Here is a 19,063-nt window from a genome sequence, read left to right on the forward strand (position 1 = left end):
ATGCCTTCCTTTGGGGCTATAAAAACTTAAATTTGTGTAGCACAAAGTTTATATAGCACCTCCACACCCTCGATCTTATTTATCCTCACTTGTAACTCTATACCTGAACAAGTTGTCCTTGCCACCATCCAGGTGATGAAACTAAGGCTTTAGGACAATAAATGACTCTTCTACAGTCATGTGATTAGTAAATGAGGTAGCCCGGCTCTTCTGGCTCTTTCCACAGTGTATGGGCACTGCAAATCTTGTACATTAAGATACTCATGGAGGTGGCGGCTAAGATATTCAGACATCTTGCAAAGCAGGGCTGAAGTATATCTATTTTACTTGAAGATTAAGTGTGCTCCAAATACCAGGCAGTGGTAGAGCAGCAAAAGATCATCACCTACCATCTAAATAGTACTTTCTGGCTGAGCAAAACTTGGGAGAGAGCAGAGTGCACGTACACAAAACACAGTATACAAGACTAACTCAGCTATGGCAAAGTTGTCGCATTACAGACTGAAGATATTTCAATAGAAAAATGGGACACCTGGGTGGCTGAGCAGTTTAGCGCCTGCCTTAGGCCCAGAGCGTGATCATGGAGGCCCAGGATCGAGTCCCACATCAGACTCCCTGCATGGAGCCTGCTTCTCCATCTGCCTATGTCTCTGCCTCTCATGAATTAAAGACTTAAAAAAAAAAATGCTTGGAAGAGTCACATTCTACAGTATATCAACCAAAACTTCTGAATCAAAGCCTTGTTTTAAATTCTAAGCCAATATGGGGCAAAATCAAGGAGTAATTTGGCTTTGGATTATAACAGTAGTTCTTAGGGGGATCAGAGGACCCCTAGAGGTCTGGAGACCTTTGCAACATTTGTGTGAGGTCAAAACTATGCTCATAAGACTACTAAGAGTTCATTTGTCTTTTTCACTGTATGAACATTTGTTTGCACTGCTGATAGAATAAAACTACTGGCATTCCAGCATGAAGCAAGGCAGTAGCATAAAACTGAATTTGTAGCCATTGTATTCTTCACGTGTGAAAATAAACCCAATTTTACTTAAGAATTCCCTTGATGAAGTGAAAATTATTAGTTTTATTAAGTTGTAATCATTTAGTACCTGTCTTATTCAAATGCTGTATAAGGAAATGGGAAGTGTACATAATTACTTTTGCTGTATACTGAAGTACAATGGTGTTTCAAGGAAAATCATTTGTGCTATTGAATAGTTATAAGCTGAACTAGACACTTTATTTTACCATATTTACTTGCAAAATTTACCATATTTACTACTTTAGGCTAACTGGTTTTTCAGACTTTAGAATCTGGCAGCATTTTCTCTAAAATGAATGAAGTGAGCTTGTCAGTACAAGGAATACAACTGATAATATTCATTGCATTCATAAAACTTGAACTTTCCAGAAAAAATTAGGATTTTGGAAAACTTATATCCGTCACTAAGCCTGACAGTTTCCTATCACTTAAACTTTTTTTTAAAGATTTTATTTGAGAGAGAGGAGAGAATGAGAGAGAGAGATAGAGAGGGAGAGAGAGAGAGAGAGCATGAGCAGGAGGAGGGACAGAGGGAGAAGCAGACTCCCATGGAGCAGGAAGCTGGACAAGGGGTTCAATCCCAGGACCCTGGGATCATGACCTGAGCCACTCAGGTGCCCCACACTTAAACTTTTCTAAAGAGATCTTTGCAAAAAATGTGATTTGTTTGATATTCTACATGTCAAATTTGTGTATAGTTCCATGTCAATACCTGGAAGAACTCTGTAACCCAGTGAACTGATATTTTCTAAAAGACCAGTAAATAACGTTATAAAATCACAAAGGGGAAAAATCCATTTAAAGTACAAGTCAGATCAATGAATTCCATACTGCAATTAACCTTTAAAAAACTAAGACTTGTTGCATTTTAGAAGCCAAAAAGAAAATCTGCAATTATCTGGAAGAGCTATTAAAATACTTCTACCGGGTAGCCCCGGTGGCTCAGTGGTTTAGCGCCGCCTACAGCTCAGGGCATGATCCTGGAGACCCAGGATCGAGTCCCACGTCGGGCTCCCTGCATGGAGCCTGCTTCTCCCTCTGCCTGTGTCTCTGGCTCTCTCTCTCCTCTCTGTGTATTCTCATGAATAAACAAATAAAATCTTTTAAAAAAAAAGTATAATACTTCTACCTTTTCTACCTATATACTTATGAGGCTGCATTTCATAGAATGCAGACAACATAGAATTCATACAACATATCACATCAGATAGAATATAGCAGATATTAGAATCCGGCTGTCTTCTGTTAAGCTAGACATTACAGAGATTTGTAAAAATGTAAAACAATGACACTCTTCAATACATTTGTTTTATAAAAGTTATTTTCTATAAAAAATGTTATTTAACATAACGTACTTATTGTTATTTGTAAATGAATATTTAACATTTTCCAGCTTTTATTTATCATGGCAAATATAAGTATGATCCATATTATCATTTATTTTTAAAATATGACTCACATAATTCTTTGGAGTCTCCTTATTAAATACACATGTAAAGGAGCCCAATGATCAAATTTGAGAATCATGGTATTTGAAGTTCAGAAAAAATCTTAACACAAGAAAAGACAGGAAAGAATTTTAATTTTAAAAAGATTTTGGGGGATCCCTGGGTGGCGCAGCGGTTTAGCGCCTGCCTTTGGCCCAGGGCTTGATTCTGGAGACCCGGGATCGAATCCCACGTCGGGCTCCCGGTGAATGGAGTCTGCTTCTCCCTCTGCCTATGTCTCTGCCTCTCTCTCACTCCCTGTGTGCCTATCATAAATATAAAATTAAATTAAAAAAAAAAAGATTTTGGTGATACAATGGGATCAAGGTACAACTCTGCCTCAATTTTTTGTAATCTTTTTTTTTTTTTAGATTTTAATTTATTTATTCATAGAGACAGAGAGAGAGAATGAGAGGCAGAGACACAGGCAGAGGGAGAAGCAGGCTCCATGCAGAGAGCCTGACGTGGGACTCGATCCAGCGTCTCCAGGATCACGCCCCAGGCTGCAGGCGGCACTAAACAGCTCCGCCACCGGGGCTGCCCTCTGCCCCAAATTTATGTGTAAGTGTGTATATATGTATGTGTATATACCTCTCTTTCCCTATGTAGCCATACTTTTAGAAAATGGACAGTATCAACTATTATTCCTCAAAGTATGATCGTATCTATTCTCTAGTTATCTGAGAAATATCTTTAAACATATTCTTGAATTCCATGTACTTCTTCACATTAATTACTTCATGTATTTTTTATTAATGTATGGATTATAATTTTTCCTAAAATAACTATGACCACAGGAGAAGAGAAGTCTCATCAAACATTCTGCAAGAATTCCCTGACATCATCAACTGTCATCCTATTTCAGCAGGGGAACAACTGTTTGGGCATTAATAAGGTGTTACATGAAAGAGGAACTCCTGTATTTTGGCATTTTGCAAACTGTAAAAGTAATTTCTCTGAAAAATGAAGCCCAAATAAGAAAACTGTAATGGCTATTACTGTTTGGGCTATTGTCAAGTTCCACAAAGGGCCTTAAAAAATTGATGTCTGATAGTTTTAAAGAAACAAATTGACAAGATTTACACCAATCTTTCACAAACTCTTTACAAAGAATACAAAAAGAGAATACTTCCCAACTTGATTTATGAGGTCAACATAATCTTGATATCAAATACTGACAAAAATATGATGACAAATGAAAATTACAGGCCAATCTTTCTCAGGTGCATAATGCAAAATCCTAATAAAATGTTGGCAAACCAAATCCAGCAATATAATAAAACTAATACATCAAATTAGATTTATTTCAGGAATACAAAGTTGGCTTAGTATTCTTAAAAGGTAATGTAAATGATAACATTAAGAAAAGAAAATGATTATCTCAATAAAGAAAAATGTTTATAAAATTTAACACTCATTCATGATAAAACTCATGATATAAAGTAACTAGGAAAGAGAACTTTCTTTCTTTGATAGAGTATCTACAAAGAGCATGCAGCAAATACACTGAATAGTGGAATATTAAAAGCTTTCACTCTGAGATGGGGAACAAGATAAAGATGCTTCCTCTCATTGGTTCTATAGTATTCTATACTTGTGTACAAGTGTCAGAAAGCAAGATAACATTAAAAAGGAGGAAATAAAACTATTTGCAGACGACATGTAAAAAAACGTAATAAATTACACATGACCTATTACATTAATAAAGGGATTTGAATAAGGTTTCTGGATAATATGATAAAGCTGTATTTTTTTACACCAGCAACAAATAAAATTTTAAAAGGATGCCATTTATGATAGCGTAAAATAATTCACTGATTTAAGAATCTATCAACAGGAGGTGCAAGATAATACATTGAAAAATATAAATACTGCTAGGAGAAACTAAAGAAAATCTATGTAAGTGGAAGAATATTCCTGTGTATAGTTTGGAAGATGTCCTAAAGATGACTGCGAACTCCAAATTGATCTATAAATTCAATGCAATCTCAATCAAAATGCAGGGTAATATGTGTGTGTGTGTGAGTGGAACAGTTAATTCTAAAGTTTCTATGGAAATGTAGAGTCAAGAATCAAAACAATCTTAAGGAAAAACAATACTGGAGGACTTGTTTACCAGCTAAAGGACAGAAATTGAGACTGTAGTATTGGTACAATATAGGCAAACCGGCAAAGAGAAGAAAGTAGAAAGCCCAGAAACATAAGTATATGCAAATGGACAAAACATGACCAAGGGGGCACCGCAGTGAAGAAGGATGATTCTCCCAACAATGGTACTGAATTAACTGAATACCTACATTAAAAAAAAAAAAAAAAATCTTGCCCCCTACTTCACAGCATGCATAGAAATAAATCCCAGGAATGTAGAAAAGTAAAACAATAAATCTTTTAGAAAAAAAAAAATCATAGAATATCATCATCTTGAGGGCAGCAAAAGATTTAAAACAGGTCATAAAAGCAAAAACCATAAAGAAAAGCTGACAAATGGAACATTAAAATCAGTAACTCCTATTCATCAAAAGATCCCAGTAAGAGTGAAAAGGCAAACCACCAAATGAGAGATATTTACAATACACATCTGACAAAGACTAGCATCCTGAATACATAAAGAATAAGTCAGTTAAGAAAAAGTCAGTTTCCCCTTTATCTTCCTCCCACCCTCTCTCCCCCCAAAAGAAAAAGAAAATAAAAAGGTCAAGACTTCTAAGATTCTTAAATGGGTACTTTACAAAAGAGAGTATCTGTATGGCCAATAAACATGAAACATGCTTCACTTTGTTAGTTATCAAGGAAATACAATTAAAACCACTAGGTGATCCTACTGTATACCTGCCAGCATGTCTAAAATTAAAGACAAACTACTAATCTACTGTCTCAATGAATTTGCCCATTCTGGACATTTTGTATAAATGGAATCCTATAGCGTGACTTTGTGACTGGCTTCTTTCATTTAACAATGTTTTCAAGGTTTATCCATGTTGTAGCATGTATCAATACTTCATTCCTTTTTATAACTTAACATATTCCATTGTAGGATATGCCACATTTTGTTTATCCATTTGTTGGTAGGTGTTTGGGTTTACATCTTTTTGCTATTATGAATAATGCTGCTACAGCCATTTGTATACAAGTTTCTGTGAGGACGGATGTTCTCATTCAGTGGGGTATTTATCTAGAGGTGGCATTGCTGGGTCATATGGTAACTACATGTTTACTCTTATGAGGAACCACCACATTGTTCCTGAAAGTGGTTACTAGTTTTCATTTTACATTCCCACCAGCGAAGTATGGGGATTCTAATTTCTCCACATCTTTGCCAATACTCATTTTAAATTTTGGCTGTGAAGTGGTTTTGGTTTGCATTTCCCCAACTGCTAATGAGAATGTATATCTTTTTTGGAGAAATGTCTATTCAAATCCTTTGGCCATTTTAACATTAGGTTACTTGTTTTGAATTGTAAGAATTGTTTATATAATCCGGACACTAGACTCTTATTAGATATATCTTCTCTCAGAAAGGGGAACAACTGTTTGGACATTAATAAGGTGTTACATGAAAGAGGAACTCCTGTATTTTGGCATTTTGCAAACTGTTGCAATATGCAATAACCATTTTGGAAAAACTGTTTGGCTTTATCTACTAAAGCTGAATATACACATAGCCATGGACCCAGCAATCCATATCTATATACATACTCAATAGAAATTAGAACATATTTCCCACCACACACATTTGAGAGTGCTCGTAACAGCACAATTTGTAATAGCAATTGAAAAGCTGAAAGCTGCTAGGTTTAATGATGATCCTACAAAGCTGTCCATATCCTAATCCCTAGAACCTGTGAATGTTACCTTATTTGGCAAAGGGACTTTGCAGATATGCTTAGGATTCTGAGAGGGGGAATCAGATTTCCAGTTTCCAAGAAAGCAAGCAAGGAGTTTGGAAGTCATCTCTCCATCCTAACAAAAGGCTGAACTGAAAAATCAACAACTCTTTTTTGATTTGCCAGAGAAGTGAAATCCCAGGGCCAAGCCCTATCCCCAGGTGGGAGATTTGCAAGTGGACATAGAATAACAACTTGCTTAACTAGAAACTCCCAAGCAGAAATATGAGGGAGACAGTACTGGGGTAGGAAAGCCTGAATTGTAACTGACAAGTTGCTGGAGACTGAGTAGGTAAGTCTGTTAGAAATCCCCCAGTCATAGGGGGTTCCCTACACTTTTTTGAGTTTCACTCTCCAGGATCTCAAAGGGAAAATTAGAGAAAAATCCCCTGGTGTTCTGCATGTAGCCATCCTGTCCCACCGGAAAAGGGGCTTGGGGGTGAAGATGGGAGTATGAGAAGCACGGTGAAGTTCACAGCCCAGGAGCACAGGCTCACTGAGACCTAATCACAGAACTACAGAATGCTTCCCCTCCCCCTAACACTCTCCCACCACATTACTAACAGTTTATTCACCAGAGTTCTTTTCATCATGTCCAGCTATCAACAGAAAATTACAAAGCATAGAAATAGGCAAAAAGTACTTTGAAGAGACAGAGCAAACATCAGAATTGAATTCAGATATGGCAAAAATGAGTTATCCCGCTATGAATTTAAAGCAACTATGATTATTAAGGGCTCTAACAGAAAAAGTAGGCAATGTGCAAGAACAGATGGATAATATAAACAGAGAGAAATTCTAAGAAATAAAAAAATGCTAGAGTTAAAATAAAAAGAAACAGAAATGAAGAATACTTTTTATGGGGTAGTTGACAGAACATGGTTGAAGAAAGAATCTCTGAGTGACAACATATATAAATAGAAATTTCCAACTAAAAAGCAGAGAAAAAAAGGTCAGAGGGGGAGGGGACAAGGAACAGAATATCCTAAAACTATAGAGATGTAACATATATATAATGAAAGTACCAGAAGAAAGGAACAGCAAAAATATTTGAAGCAATAATGACTGAGAATTTCCCCAAATTAGTCAAGACACTAAACCACAGATCCAGAAAGTTCACAGAACACTAAGAAGGATAAATCCCAAAACTGCACCTAGGCATAATATATCAAACTGCATTAAAATCAAAGATACAAAATCTTGAAATAAGCCAAAGGGGGGAAAAATGCCCATAGAGGAGCTAAGATTAGAATTAGACTCAATTTCTCTTCAGAAATCATGTTAGTAAGGAGAGTGAAGTGTTGAGGGAGCTTACATTGGATTGCTCAGGTGAGCCCAACTTAACCACATGGATGCTGACACAAGGGAGGCAGCAGGTTCAGCGTGAGAGACAATGAGATGGAAGCACCCAGCTGAAGATGCTATGCTGTTGGCCTTGAAGATGGAGAAGGGACTGAGAACCTAAAGAATCCAAGCAGCCTCTAGAAGCTGCAAAGGAAGGAAATAGATATGCTCCTTGGAGCCTCCAAAAGAAATCAGCACTGCTGACACCTTAATTTCTGTCCAGTAAGACTGATTTTGGACTTCTGACCGCCAGATAGTAAGATAACAAATTTGTATTGTTTTAAGCCACTAAATTGTGGTAACTTTGTTACAGCAGCAAGAGGAAACTAATAAACATCCATCAATAGGATAATGGCTAAATTATAATGTATTTGCAGGATGGAATATTATGGTGCAATGAGAATGGATAATTACTGCTACATGCATTTGTTGATGTGTCACAGAATACTGAAAGAGGCCTTGCACAAAAAAGAATATAAACTCTAAGATCCCATGTATATAAAGCTTAAAAATAAATAAAACTTATCTATGGTTGTGGAAGTGGGGACTGTGATCCCTTGGTGGGTAGAGGTGCTGATAAGGGGCACAGAGGAAGCATATGGATGCCAGTAATGTCCTTGATCTTGGTGATTAGTTTGTATTTCAATCCATATAACCTGATATCTGTATACTTTTCTCTATTGTATACTTCAATAACAAGTGCCTAAAAACAAAAAAGTTTTAAATAGTTTAAAAACAAATTTCCTTGCAAAAAATAGGGACAAAAATCAGTTTAAGATTTAAACATGGTATCACAAGGTTTTAAAACCGAATACCCTATAAAGTGAACGATTACAATTATTTCAGCTAATGACTCAATTCCAAGGATTTTCTAGTACATCTCCAATGTCATACAGAAAAGAACGAGTTGACCTAGACATGCAAACACAGCAGACATATCAAAGTATACCATGATGTACAGAGATTTTTCTTTCATTAGTCTTGCTTACTTCATCACGTACTACTTTAGAAAAATTGGTCTTTACACCACCATGACTGCAGAACCCTTTCCAGACTAAAGATTCTATCAGTGGCATTTTTCATCTATTTCCTCAAACAAAATGTTTTTACAAATTAATTTTTCCATGCCCATGAACAGCCTAAGTTTTTCCCACCCTGAAACAAATTATTACCCTCTCATGTATTTTTAGCATTTATATTCAACTATTAGGAGCCAAATGCTATTCAAAAGTAAAGATTTTAAAATTTTAATGAAAGGATTACGTTAGATAGTAGAGGTATTGTCCTCAAACATTTTGCTGAAAAAAAAAATCTTTGGAATATATAAAATAATAACAAAGGCCAATGTAAAGGGCAGTGGCCATTTTTTCCCATTATCTGTAATGATAAGTTAAATGTAATGTAAGTTAAATGTGCATGTGTTCTCTAGCTGAACTTCAGTAAGAAGTCAAACTGTTCTTATGAAGGTTCTAAAACAAGCATTTAAAAACAATATTGAAAAATCAGGTTTAACTACTAACAGGTGTTCTCACCTGTAAGAGAGGACCTATGTGTCAGTGCATTTGCCAAGCTTTTAAAACAGCTTCTGCCCAATAATGATAAAAGGCTACCTTTTTATCTACTAGAAATGCTGACATAAGATTCTGTAGTTTAAGACATGCTTGTGGGGAAGATGTGCTGATCACGGTAAACTTCCGACTTAAGGAAACTTACAGGATAGTGAATACCATGTATTCACTTGTCTCTCACAAAGATCAGAATGCTTAATAATCCTATTACGTCAAACACCTCAAAATACTAATGAATCATATTCATTATCTGATAAATACAAATTATGTATAAGAGAATGCAACAAGTTATTTGAACCTGAATGCAGAGAATAAATATTTTATTAACTGATTACAGTTGAAAGTCACAAACAAAAAAGGGGTATATTAAGGCAGAGCCATATATATATCTATATCTATATATTAATACAGATATAGATAGACAAATCCAAAGACTGTTACCTCTTTACATTTTAATAACCTCTGCATTTTTCTTTTATGCATTTAGGCAGTGTGCTTTCTTTTCTTCTCAGTTAAAGAAATGAATCTTGGCCAATATTTCAAAATCATATTTTGATGACAACTTACAGGATCATGGGTTGAGACAATGACTAGTGTATAAAATGCTATCTGATAGTGATAGTTTTCTCAGCATATCCCATGTGTGGTGGTTGTTTACACTGGTGTGGAAAATTTGACAATTGGTCATTTTCTCCTTTCCAGCAAAACTAATACATAATTTTTCAAATGATTTTAATAGTCTTAACTAAAGTATGCTTGGACTTCCAAGTCAGTCAAATGCCCAAAGCATATTATTTTCTGCCCTTTCCTAAACCCTCCTATGTTTTAAATAGCCTTTAAAGTATGATCACACGGCTGTATTTCAGATCTATAAATTCTGAGTTTTTCAAAATCCAAAATTATCTCCTTATGCAAAGTGGCAATGCAAACAGCAATCCTACATAGTGTAGAATAATTTTTCTTCTGTATAGCTTCCTTTTATAAAAATGGGCAACCACACACACACACACACAAAAAAAAAAAAAAAAAAGAAAGAAAAAAGAAATAAATTTAGTCCATCTGAAAAAGCACTCCAGTTCCCTAATTCCACTTTTGAAGGAGAAGGCAGAGGCAAGTTTACATTATCCCAGAAAACTGAATAAATGGCTTTATTTGGTATCTTCAAGAAGCTTCTCCTTCCGTAGGAGATGTAGGTGCTGCAGGAGAAACTGTAACCGGTTTGCGTGCAATTCTGTCTAGTTCTGCATGAACATCTGATAGGACAGGCTTCTGGCCTACATTAAAGGGAAAAAAAAAATCAAGATTTAGATAGAAGTCAAAGTATCTTTTACGTCAATGTCTCCTCATTTAAAAACTGCCGACAGTTTCATTAACTTTATCTAGCCTACTACTAAGTCATATAAACATCCTTAAAAATCAATCTTCTCGAAGAAAATTTTTTTAAAAACCCTCATAGGGTCTGTTAACAAATGGAAGTAAAACTAGCACCTATCACTTAATCTCATAAAGATATTTTTTAAAAAGGCACAGAACAATAAGAACAGTAAAACAGAAAATAGCAACAAAATTTTAGAATGCACAAAGAATATGAATGTGTGGTAACTATATCAGCAGTCTTGGGAAAGCTTACTCTTCTATACTGGCAGTGGGAAAAGCCAAGAAGTAATTCACTTTACACCCAAAAACCTGTAAAAGGTACCAAAAATTGTAACTGCACAATGGTATTTGTGAAAACGGTGGCAAGAAGATGGGATTTAAAAGGAAAATGGGTTAAAAAGTCTGATAAAGGGCAGTTACACAATCAACAAAAGAAAAATAAATTGGACTTCATCAAAATTAAACCCTTTTGTGCTTTAGAAGACATCAAGAAGTGAAAGGACAATACATGGGAGGAAACATCTACAAACTGTACGTTTGATAAGGGTCTAGTAAACAAAATATATGAAGAACACTTAAAATTCAACAATGAAAAGACAAATAATCCAACTTAAAAACGGGCAAGGATTGAATAGACATTTCTCCAAAGATCTACAAATGGTCAATAAACACTTGAAAAGATTCTCAACAGCATTAGCTATCAAAGATATGCAAGAGTCAAAACCACAATGAGATATGACTTCATTAGGATGGCTACTAGGATGGCTCTAATCAAAAAGATGGACAAAAACAAATGTTGGAGAAGATGTAGAGAAATTGGGACCCTTGTTCCCTGTTATTGAAAATATAAAACAATGCAGTGTTTTGCAAAACACTGTGGCAGTTCTTTAAAAACTCAAACACAGAGTTACCGCAGGACCCAACAATTACACTCCTGCGTATATACCCAAGAGAAATGAAAACATATGTCATTTTCAAATATTTGTCAAAAACACATGTTCACAGTGGTTCTATTTATAAGGGCCAAAATTGTAAACAGTTTAAATGTCTATCAACTGATGAGTAGACAAAGAAAATGTGGCATATGCATAAATGGAATTTTATTCAGTATTAAAAAGGAATGAAATAATGATAAATGCTACAATGTGAATGGACCTTGAAAACATTAAAGAAGGCATCTACTGTATGATTCCATTTATATGAAATCTCCAGATAGGCAAATCCACAAAGACAAAGCAGATCAGTGGTTGCCTACGACTAGGGGATTAGGAGGGAAAAAAGACATTACTGCAAATAAGGTAGAGGTTTCTTTTCGGGAAGATTAAAATGTTTTAAAAATAGATCATAATGGTTTGCATAATTCTGTAAATATACTGTAATACTGAACTGTATACTTTAAATGAATGAACTTCATGGTATGTAAACTGTATCTCAATAAAGCTATTTAAAAAAAAAAAGCTCTTGGTAACTATACCTGATTTTTTGGCGGATGGTGGTAAACCACTGCTTCCACTTCCAGCTCCACCTCCAGGGCTACCACTGCCAACCCCAGGGCCTCCTGGAGAACCAGTCTTTTTACTCAGCAAACTATTGAAGAAATTTGCCAGGACACCTTCACTTGTAGCTCCAGCTATTGAAAAAACAAAAGCCAAAAAACTTTCACTCAAAACATCAGATTCTTCTATATATTATTATTATAGTAATCACATATAATAATTAATACTTAAAATTAATTAATACTTAAAATTTAAGAGCTGTGTATTTTTTTTTTTTTTTTTTTTACTTATTTATTCATGAGACACAGAGAGAGGCAGAGGGAGAAGCAAGCAGGCTCCCTGCAGGAGCCTGATGTGGGATTCGACCCTGGAACTTCAGGATCACGCCCCGAGCTGAAGGCAGACGCTCAACCGCTGAGCCACCCAGGTGTCCCAAGAGCTGTGTATTCTAAACTCAAGTCTGGTTTTGAGCCAGGGTAACGTCTATTCATATGTAAAACAAAATATCAGTAAGCTTTAAGAATATAATTATTTTAAAAAATCAGAATGATTTATTAATTATTCTTTTAAAGATTTTATTTATTTATTCACAAGAGAGGCAGAGACATAGGCAGAGGGAGAAGCAGGCTCCCTGTGGGCAGCCCAACGCGGGACTTGATCCCAGGACCCCGGGATCACGCCCTGGGCCAAAGGCCGATGCTCAACCACTGAAGCACCCAGCCTTCCCCAGAATGTTATTTTTAAAAACCAAAAGCATTTAAATGGATGTTAGATGCTGCTATACTTTCCTTTTGACAAAGGTTCTTCAAACATGTAATTGTTGAGAAATGTCTGCCTCAAATATTACAAAACGCTACCTAAGCCTTCATGAAAACAGGTAGAAGTTTCAAGAGATAAAAGGGTAAAGGATAACATGAAACAATTCACAGAAGGAAAATACAAGTAGAAAGGAAATACCAGGGACAAAGTTCTTACTAGTATTTAAAGAATGCTGATTAGGTTGTGGCAAAGTTGCAACACTCAATGTTGACTTGTAAATTGAATAAGCCATTCGAAACACATTATTAAAAGACAAAAACATGTACAAACTCTCACCTATTAATCCCACTTATGGCAATTTATTATGTTTATAGCTTTTTTATGTATTAACATGAATTTCTTCAATGGTCTACATAGGAGAAAGATTAAATGTAATACAAAATTTTCATAAAGCTTATACCATAGACATATTATAAAAGTTTGAATTTTGATTAACTATGAGATTATATCAACAGAGACAAAGATTAGAAGCTATTGCACAAAAATGAAAACAGCTATGGAAAAGGTGGGAAGGTAGGTAGATTTCCTTTTAGTGTGAAATGTACTGTGTTGTCTTTCCTAGGAATAGAGAAAATGTACCTTTCATGTTTGGATCAATTTTTTTGGACCCAGCAGGGATGGGTGACACGCTGGCAACATTGGATGACACAGATCGGTTTGGTGTTCGAGGGGAGCCTCCTGGGACTCTTGGTGAGGCATCCTATGTAAAAATAAGAAAGCCATAATTATCAAAACCTGAAACATCCAACTTCACAAAAGTGATTATAAAAAGAAATTACTTTTTAACTGTCCCCCATCTGTTCTACTGGTACTTTTATTCTACAAGCCACTGCTAGAAATGTTTAGCAATCATGTCCTCAGTATCAGAAAATATCAGAGACCCATCACATTTAGAATACAAATTCTCCTTCAATGAAAAAAGAACATATTGAATAATGGAGTGTGATTACAAGTATAAGCATGGGAGTCAGATCCGGGTTCCAATCTGAACTTTCATCCTACTAGATAAAATCTCAGTCAAGCTATAAGGTCCTCCAAGGCCTCCACTTCCCCACCTGCAGAATAGGGCTGGTAGTACCTGCCTCACAGGGCTGTTGTGAAGATTTATTTATACAGTAACACATATAAATGTTTCCACATAGTAACTGCTGTGTGACAAGACAAAATGGATCTTTAGGATTTAAATATTTTTTTTTGGATTTAAATATTTTTAAAATGAGTGAAGTTTATCCTTTAAAATGTCACAAATTCCAAAAGAATTCTTGATTCAAATTTATATCAAAGCACACCCATATGAGACATGTCTATGATTAAGGAAAAAAGAAACTAAACCAATAATGTATGGCACTTTAATAATTTTGTCAAAATCTGTAATACTGACCACAGGCCTTCCAGCTGCAGTTGGTGGTTGCTTTGCTAAAAGGGACTGAAAAACACAAGAGAGTCCTAGGTTAGAAACTAACAGCATGTATTGCTGTAGTTTTAGAAATATGTAAGAGCAGTTTACCCACTAACAATACTAAACCTGCTTCTGATATAATTTCATACCTGTAGCTTCATAAGAAACACCTGGTCATCTTCTGCCACAATTTCCTTCTCATGCACAAACTGAAATGAGCAATGCATAAATGAGCAAGTCTAGTATATTATGCTGAAACCATTAATAACATATTCTCTAGATTAAAAAAAGATTTTTCAATATAAACATTATCAAATTATATTTACATAAGTGAGCTGCCTGACCCAAGTTCCTACAGTAAAGCTGTTCAATAATGATCTGCAAAAGTATGAACGTTTGATAGCTGTGCTGTTCAATACTGTAGCCACCAGTCACCTATAGCCACTGAGCATTTGAAACGTGGCTACTGTGGGGCACCTGGGTGGCTAAATAGGTTAACCATCTGAGTCACGTCTTGATTTCAGCTCAGGTCATGATCTTGGGGTCGTGAGATCGAGCCCCACGTCCAGCTCCACACTGAGCGTGGAGCCTGCTTGAGATTACCTCGCTCTCCTCCTCTCTCTGTCCCTCCTCCACCTCACACCCTTTCTCTCGAAAGAAAGAAAGAAAGAAAGAAAGAAAGAAAGAAAGAAAGAAAAAGAGAGAGAGAAGGAAGGGAGAGGAGGGGAGGGGAGGGGGGGGAGAGGAGAGGAGAGGAGAGGAGAGGAGAGGAGAGGAGAGGAAGATGGAGAGAAAATGTGGCTACTGTGACTCAGGTACTGACATTTTAATTTTATTCAGTTTTACTTAATACGTTCTTTTTTTTTTTTTTTCAAAGATTTGATTTATTTATTCACGAGAGACCCACACAGAAAGAGAGAGGCAGAGACCCAGGCAGAGGGAGAAGCAGGCTCCATGCAGGGAGCCTGATGTGGGACTCAATCCCGGGTCTCCAGGATCACACCCCAGGCTGCAGGCAGCGCTAAACCGCTGCGCCACCCAGGCTGCCCAGTTTTACTTAGTAAGTTCTTAGGCTACATGTGACTAGTAGCTGCTGTATTGGACAGCACAACCTTAGAGTCCTAGGTATATTAATCATGCTTATAAAATATGCTAACCAATAGTTAGGTGTTTTAAAAGTGAAAAGCAACTTGCCCCTGGTTTCTCTGAAATAAAAATATAATGGCTCTTCTACCTGCAGAATAATCAGGCAAAAAGCAGCAGCAACCATCTCCCACTTCTACTCTTTCTGTACAATGCATGCCATGGGTCTATTTTCCACCAGCAGCCAGAGCAATCCTTTTCCTTTATCACTCCTCTGCTCAAACTTTGCCTCCAGTTGCTTTCCACCTCACTCAAGATGAAATTCAAAGTCCTAACTGCGCCTTCCTTCTCCTATCAGTCTGGCCGGCCCTCTTCTTCACTCTTTTCCAACCTCTTTGCCCTCTGAATACATTCCTGCCTCAGGACATGGGCATTTTCTGCTCCATCAGCATACAGAGCCATTCCCTAACCCCTTCTTCTTCCTTTTTTTTTTTTTTTTTTTAAGATTATTTATTTATTGAGAGAGAGAGAGAGAGAGAGAGGCAGAGACACAGGCAGAGGGAGAAGCAGGCTCCATGCAGGAAGCCCGACACGGGACTCGATCCTGGGTCTCCAGGACCATACCCTGGGCTGCAGGCGGTGCTAAACTGCTGTGCCACTGGGGCTGCCCTCCCTAACCCCTTCTAAAACAGCATCCCTCCATGTGCCACTGCACTCCCTCACTCTCCCCCACTGGGCTTTATAGCCACAGCACTTATCAGCACTTGAGAACTGGCACGTACACCGATTTACTATTGCAGTATTGCCCTATTTAGCACCTAGTGCCTAAACAGGGGCTCAGGAGATATTAGTGGGATGAATAAAAGACAACCTACAGCGTAATTCTCCTGGTAAAAGAGAATGCGAAAAACAGCTGTTGGTTTTTTTTCCTTGACGTGTGCATTTCTTTTAAGAGACTTCTATACCAAATAGCATGCCAAGTGATTTTTCACTTGTTATTAATTCTCTTGTTTCTAATTACCCACAGAGGACAGATGCTCAATATCAATGTTTCGATTTTTAGTAAAAATCTTATTACATGTTAAATGAAAATTATTTTTCTTAAAGCATATCCACTTAAAAGCCACTGAGAAGTACTATATATAAACTTATTATTATTATTTTTTATAAACTTATTTTTATACAACTTTCTGGAAACATCTGTAATATCTGACTATAGAACATGACCTATTATTTAACATGAAATCAAAATATGTGAAAGAGGAGCACTTTCTGAAAGATTAAATAGTCCTATGAATAACATACAACAAACAATTAAGACTAAACTGGAAGCTTGCGGATAGCTGTGGGCTACCACAGGTTAACTAGTAACTATGGAGAAGATTCCAGATCTCCCTTAACAGATAGAAGCTAATATTTATTCTAACAATGTTTTCTTGGGTTTTGGCTGAGTTCTAGGATGGAAAGTTCACAGCTTCAACCTACTCAAACTCTTCAAGATCCATATATTCGCTACAACCAATCCATTATTTCCATTAGAATATGGAATCTGTACTATTTTCTAATATAAATATGCCAAAGGCTAAGAATTCATTAACTGAATAGCTAGTTTATATTTTGATAACACAGATCTTTATTTTAAATTGACATTGGAAACATCCAAATTATAATTAGAAAAGCTCTTGATAGGAAAGGATCCTCTTACCTAACTTAAAATTATGGAACTCCCCCCACCACCACCAAGTTTAAAAGACTATACATACTAAAACTGTTACCTTTCGGACAGGTGGTTTAGTTATAATGTCTTCAAAATTATCTTCTGCTTTTAATGTTTGAAAATTTTCATGTAATATTCCTATTTTCTTATCATTATCCCACCCTGCTGGACTGGAAAAGAAATGCATATGATAAATCTCAAACATTTATATTGTCATTCCTTCATTAAACCCATGATCACATTAAAGGGAATGTATCTAACCAATTATGAAAAAGTAATCAGCTTTTGGGGCACCTGGATGGCTCAGAAGGTTAAGCATCTGCCTTCAGCTCAGGTCACGATCCCAGGGGCCTGAGATTGAGCCCTGCATCCAGCTCCTTGCTCAGTAGAGAGCCTGCTTCTCCCTCTCCCTTTGCCCCTCACTCCTGCTCATGCTCTCTTTCTCTCGACTCCAAATAAATAAAATCTTAAAAAAAAAATCCAAAACTAATCAGTTTCTTTTTTTATTATAATGCTCAAGTTATAGCTTACTGATTTCTACTTAAAAAGGTTCTTAATCTTCCTGATTTTAAAAACACACAGTTTGGGGGGTGGGGGGTTAATTATTATTACCTCTCAATGTATTCACATAACTATTTACTTATTTTTAAAGATTTTATTTATTCATGAGAATACACAGAGAGGAGACAGAGAGAGAGGCAGAGACACAGGCAGAGGGAGAAGCAGGCTCCATGAAGGGAGCCTGACGTGGGACTCGATCCTGGGTCTCCAGGATCATGCCCTGAGCTGTAGACTGCGCTAAACCGCTGAGCCACCGGGGCTGCCCTTCACGTAACTTTTTAAAAGCATGTTTATACACTGGGTCCTTTATGTATCAAAACCAATCAAAGAGTAAGTAAATACACTGATATATGCACTCAACAGTTTAGCTATATATATAATAGTAAGGCCTTCCAAAAAGGGGTTAGGCCAGCAACAAATCTAACAGGCAAAAATAAATTGATCAAGGCAGGTTATGAATAAATCAATCTAGGAAGAGATTCTCACCTGTGCATCATGGAAAGGTCTATTGAGTCTCACCTCAAAACCAAACATGAGGATTCACCATCAAATTGCAGCAGTGACACATGATAAAACAATACACTTATGAGTATACTTACATAAATACTGCATCTTTTTCCACAACAACAGCAGGAATTTTATAGGGAAATCCATACAGTTTCTGAACAATATATTTATATACTAAATCTATATTTTTATTTTCTTTTACTGAAGTGTAAATAAGCGCTGCACCATCTGAATAATGCTGTTAAAGAAATTTTTGGACAAATTCCATGAACAGATACAATAAAATTCTGTGTTCTCAACTTAACATTTACATGCATATTGATTTCAAAAATAGTTCCCAAAGGTACATTAGAGGGTAATCAAGAATTTCAAAAGCACAGAATACAGAAAGACTAAAATGCAAACAGCAATCTTTACAAAACTTAATTTAGGAGGCAAAAGTCTCATTAAGCCAAGAAAATAAAGGTAAATTTAGTAATACTGACACTGCTACTACCTCTACGTTTAAAGCACAAGAGGTAATTTGCTTTGTGTTTAACCTTCCTAATCCTCATGAAGAGAACTATTATTTATCGATAACTATTTTGCTTGCATATTAAAAAAAATGGTGTCCACTAGTATCTCTTGTGGTTTTCACTAGTCACAGGAATTAGGACTTGAAGAGCAAAGCTCAGGAGACCCACTGAAGAGAGATGATTAACCAAGAGGTACTTTCAGGAAACTTTCAGGCAAGATTCAAAGCAAAAGTTGATTTCATGATCAAAACTTGAGGTAACACCACC

At 36.3% G+C, this 19,063-nt stretch overlaps 1 protein-coding gene across 1 annotated transcript in view; it reads right to left on the reverse strand.

The window, feature by feature from the left end:
• Positions 1-3,652: 3,652 nt before the first annotated feature.
• The window catches only part of DYNC1LI1 (dynein cytoplasmic 1 light intermediate chain 1), a 48,351-nt gene continuing 32,940 nt past the window's right edge, over positions 3,653-19,063 (reverse strand). Inside the window, exons 7-13 of the mRNA XM_072793128.1 lie at positions 18,374-18,509; positions 17,272-17,383; positions 14,563-14,622; positions 14,396-14,440; positions 13,594-13,714; positions 12,174-12,329; positions 3,653-10,596 (exon numbers count right to left, since the gene is read on the reverse strand). Coding sequence (XP_072649229.1) covers positions 10,484-10,596; positions 12,174-12,329; positions 13,594-13,714; positions 14,396-14,440; positions 14,563-14,622; positions 17,272-17,383; positions 18,374-18,509 — 743 coding nt within the window. The 3' untranslated portion in view covers positions 3,653-10,483. The remainder of the gene's footprint in view (positions 10,597-12,173; positions 12,330-13,593; positions 13,715-14,395; positions 14,441-14,562; positions 14,623-17,271; positions 17,384-18,373; positions 18,510-19,063) is intronic.

This window comes from Canis lupus, chromosome 22 (genome assembly GCF_048164855.1).
Source record: "Canis lupus baileyi chromosome 22, mCanLup2.hap1, whole genome shotgun sequence".
NCBI classification, from domain to species: domain Eukaryota; kingdom Metazoa; phylum Chordata; class Mammalia; order Carnivora; family Canidae; genus Canis; species Canis lupus.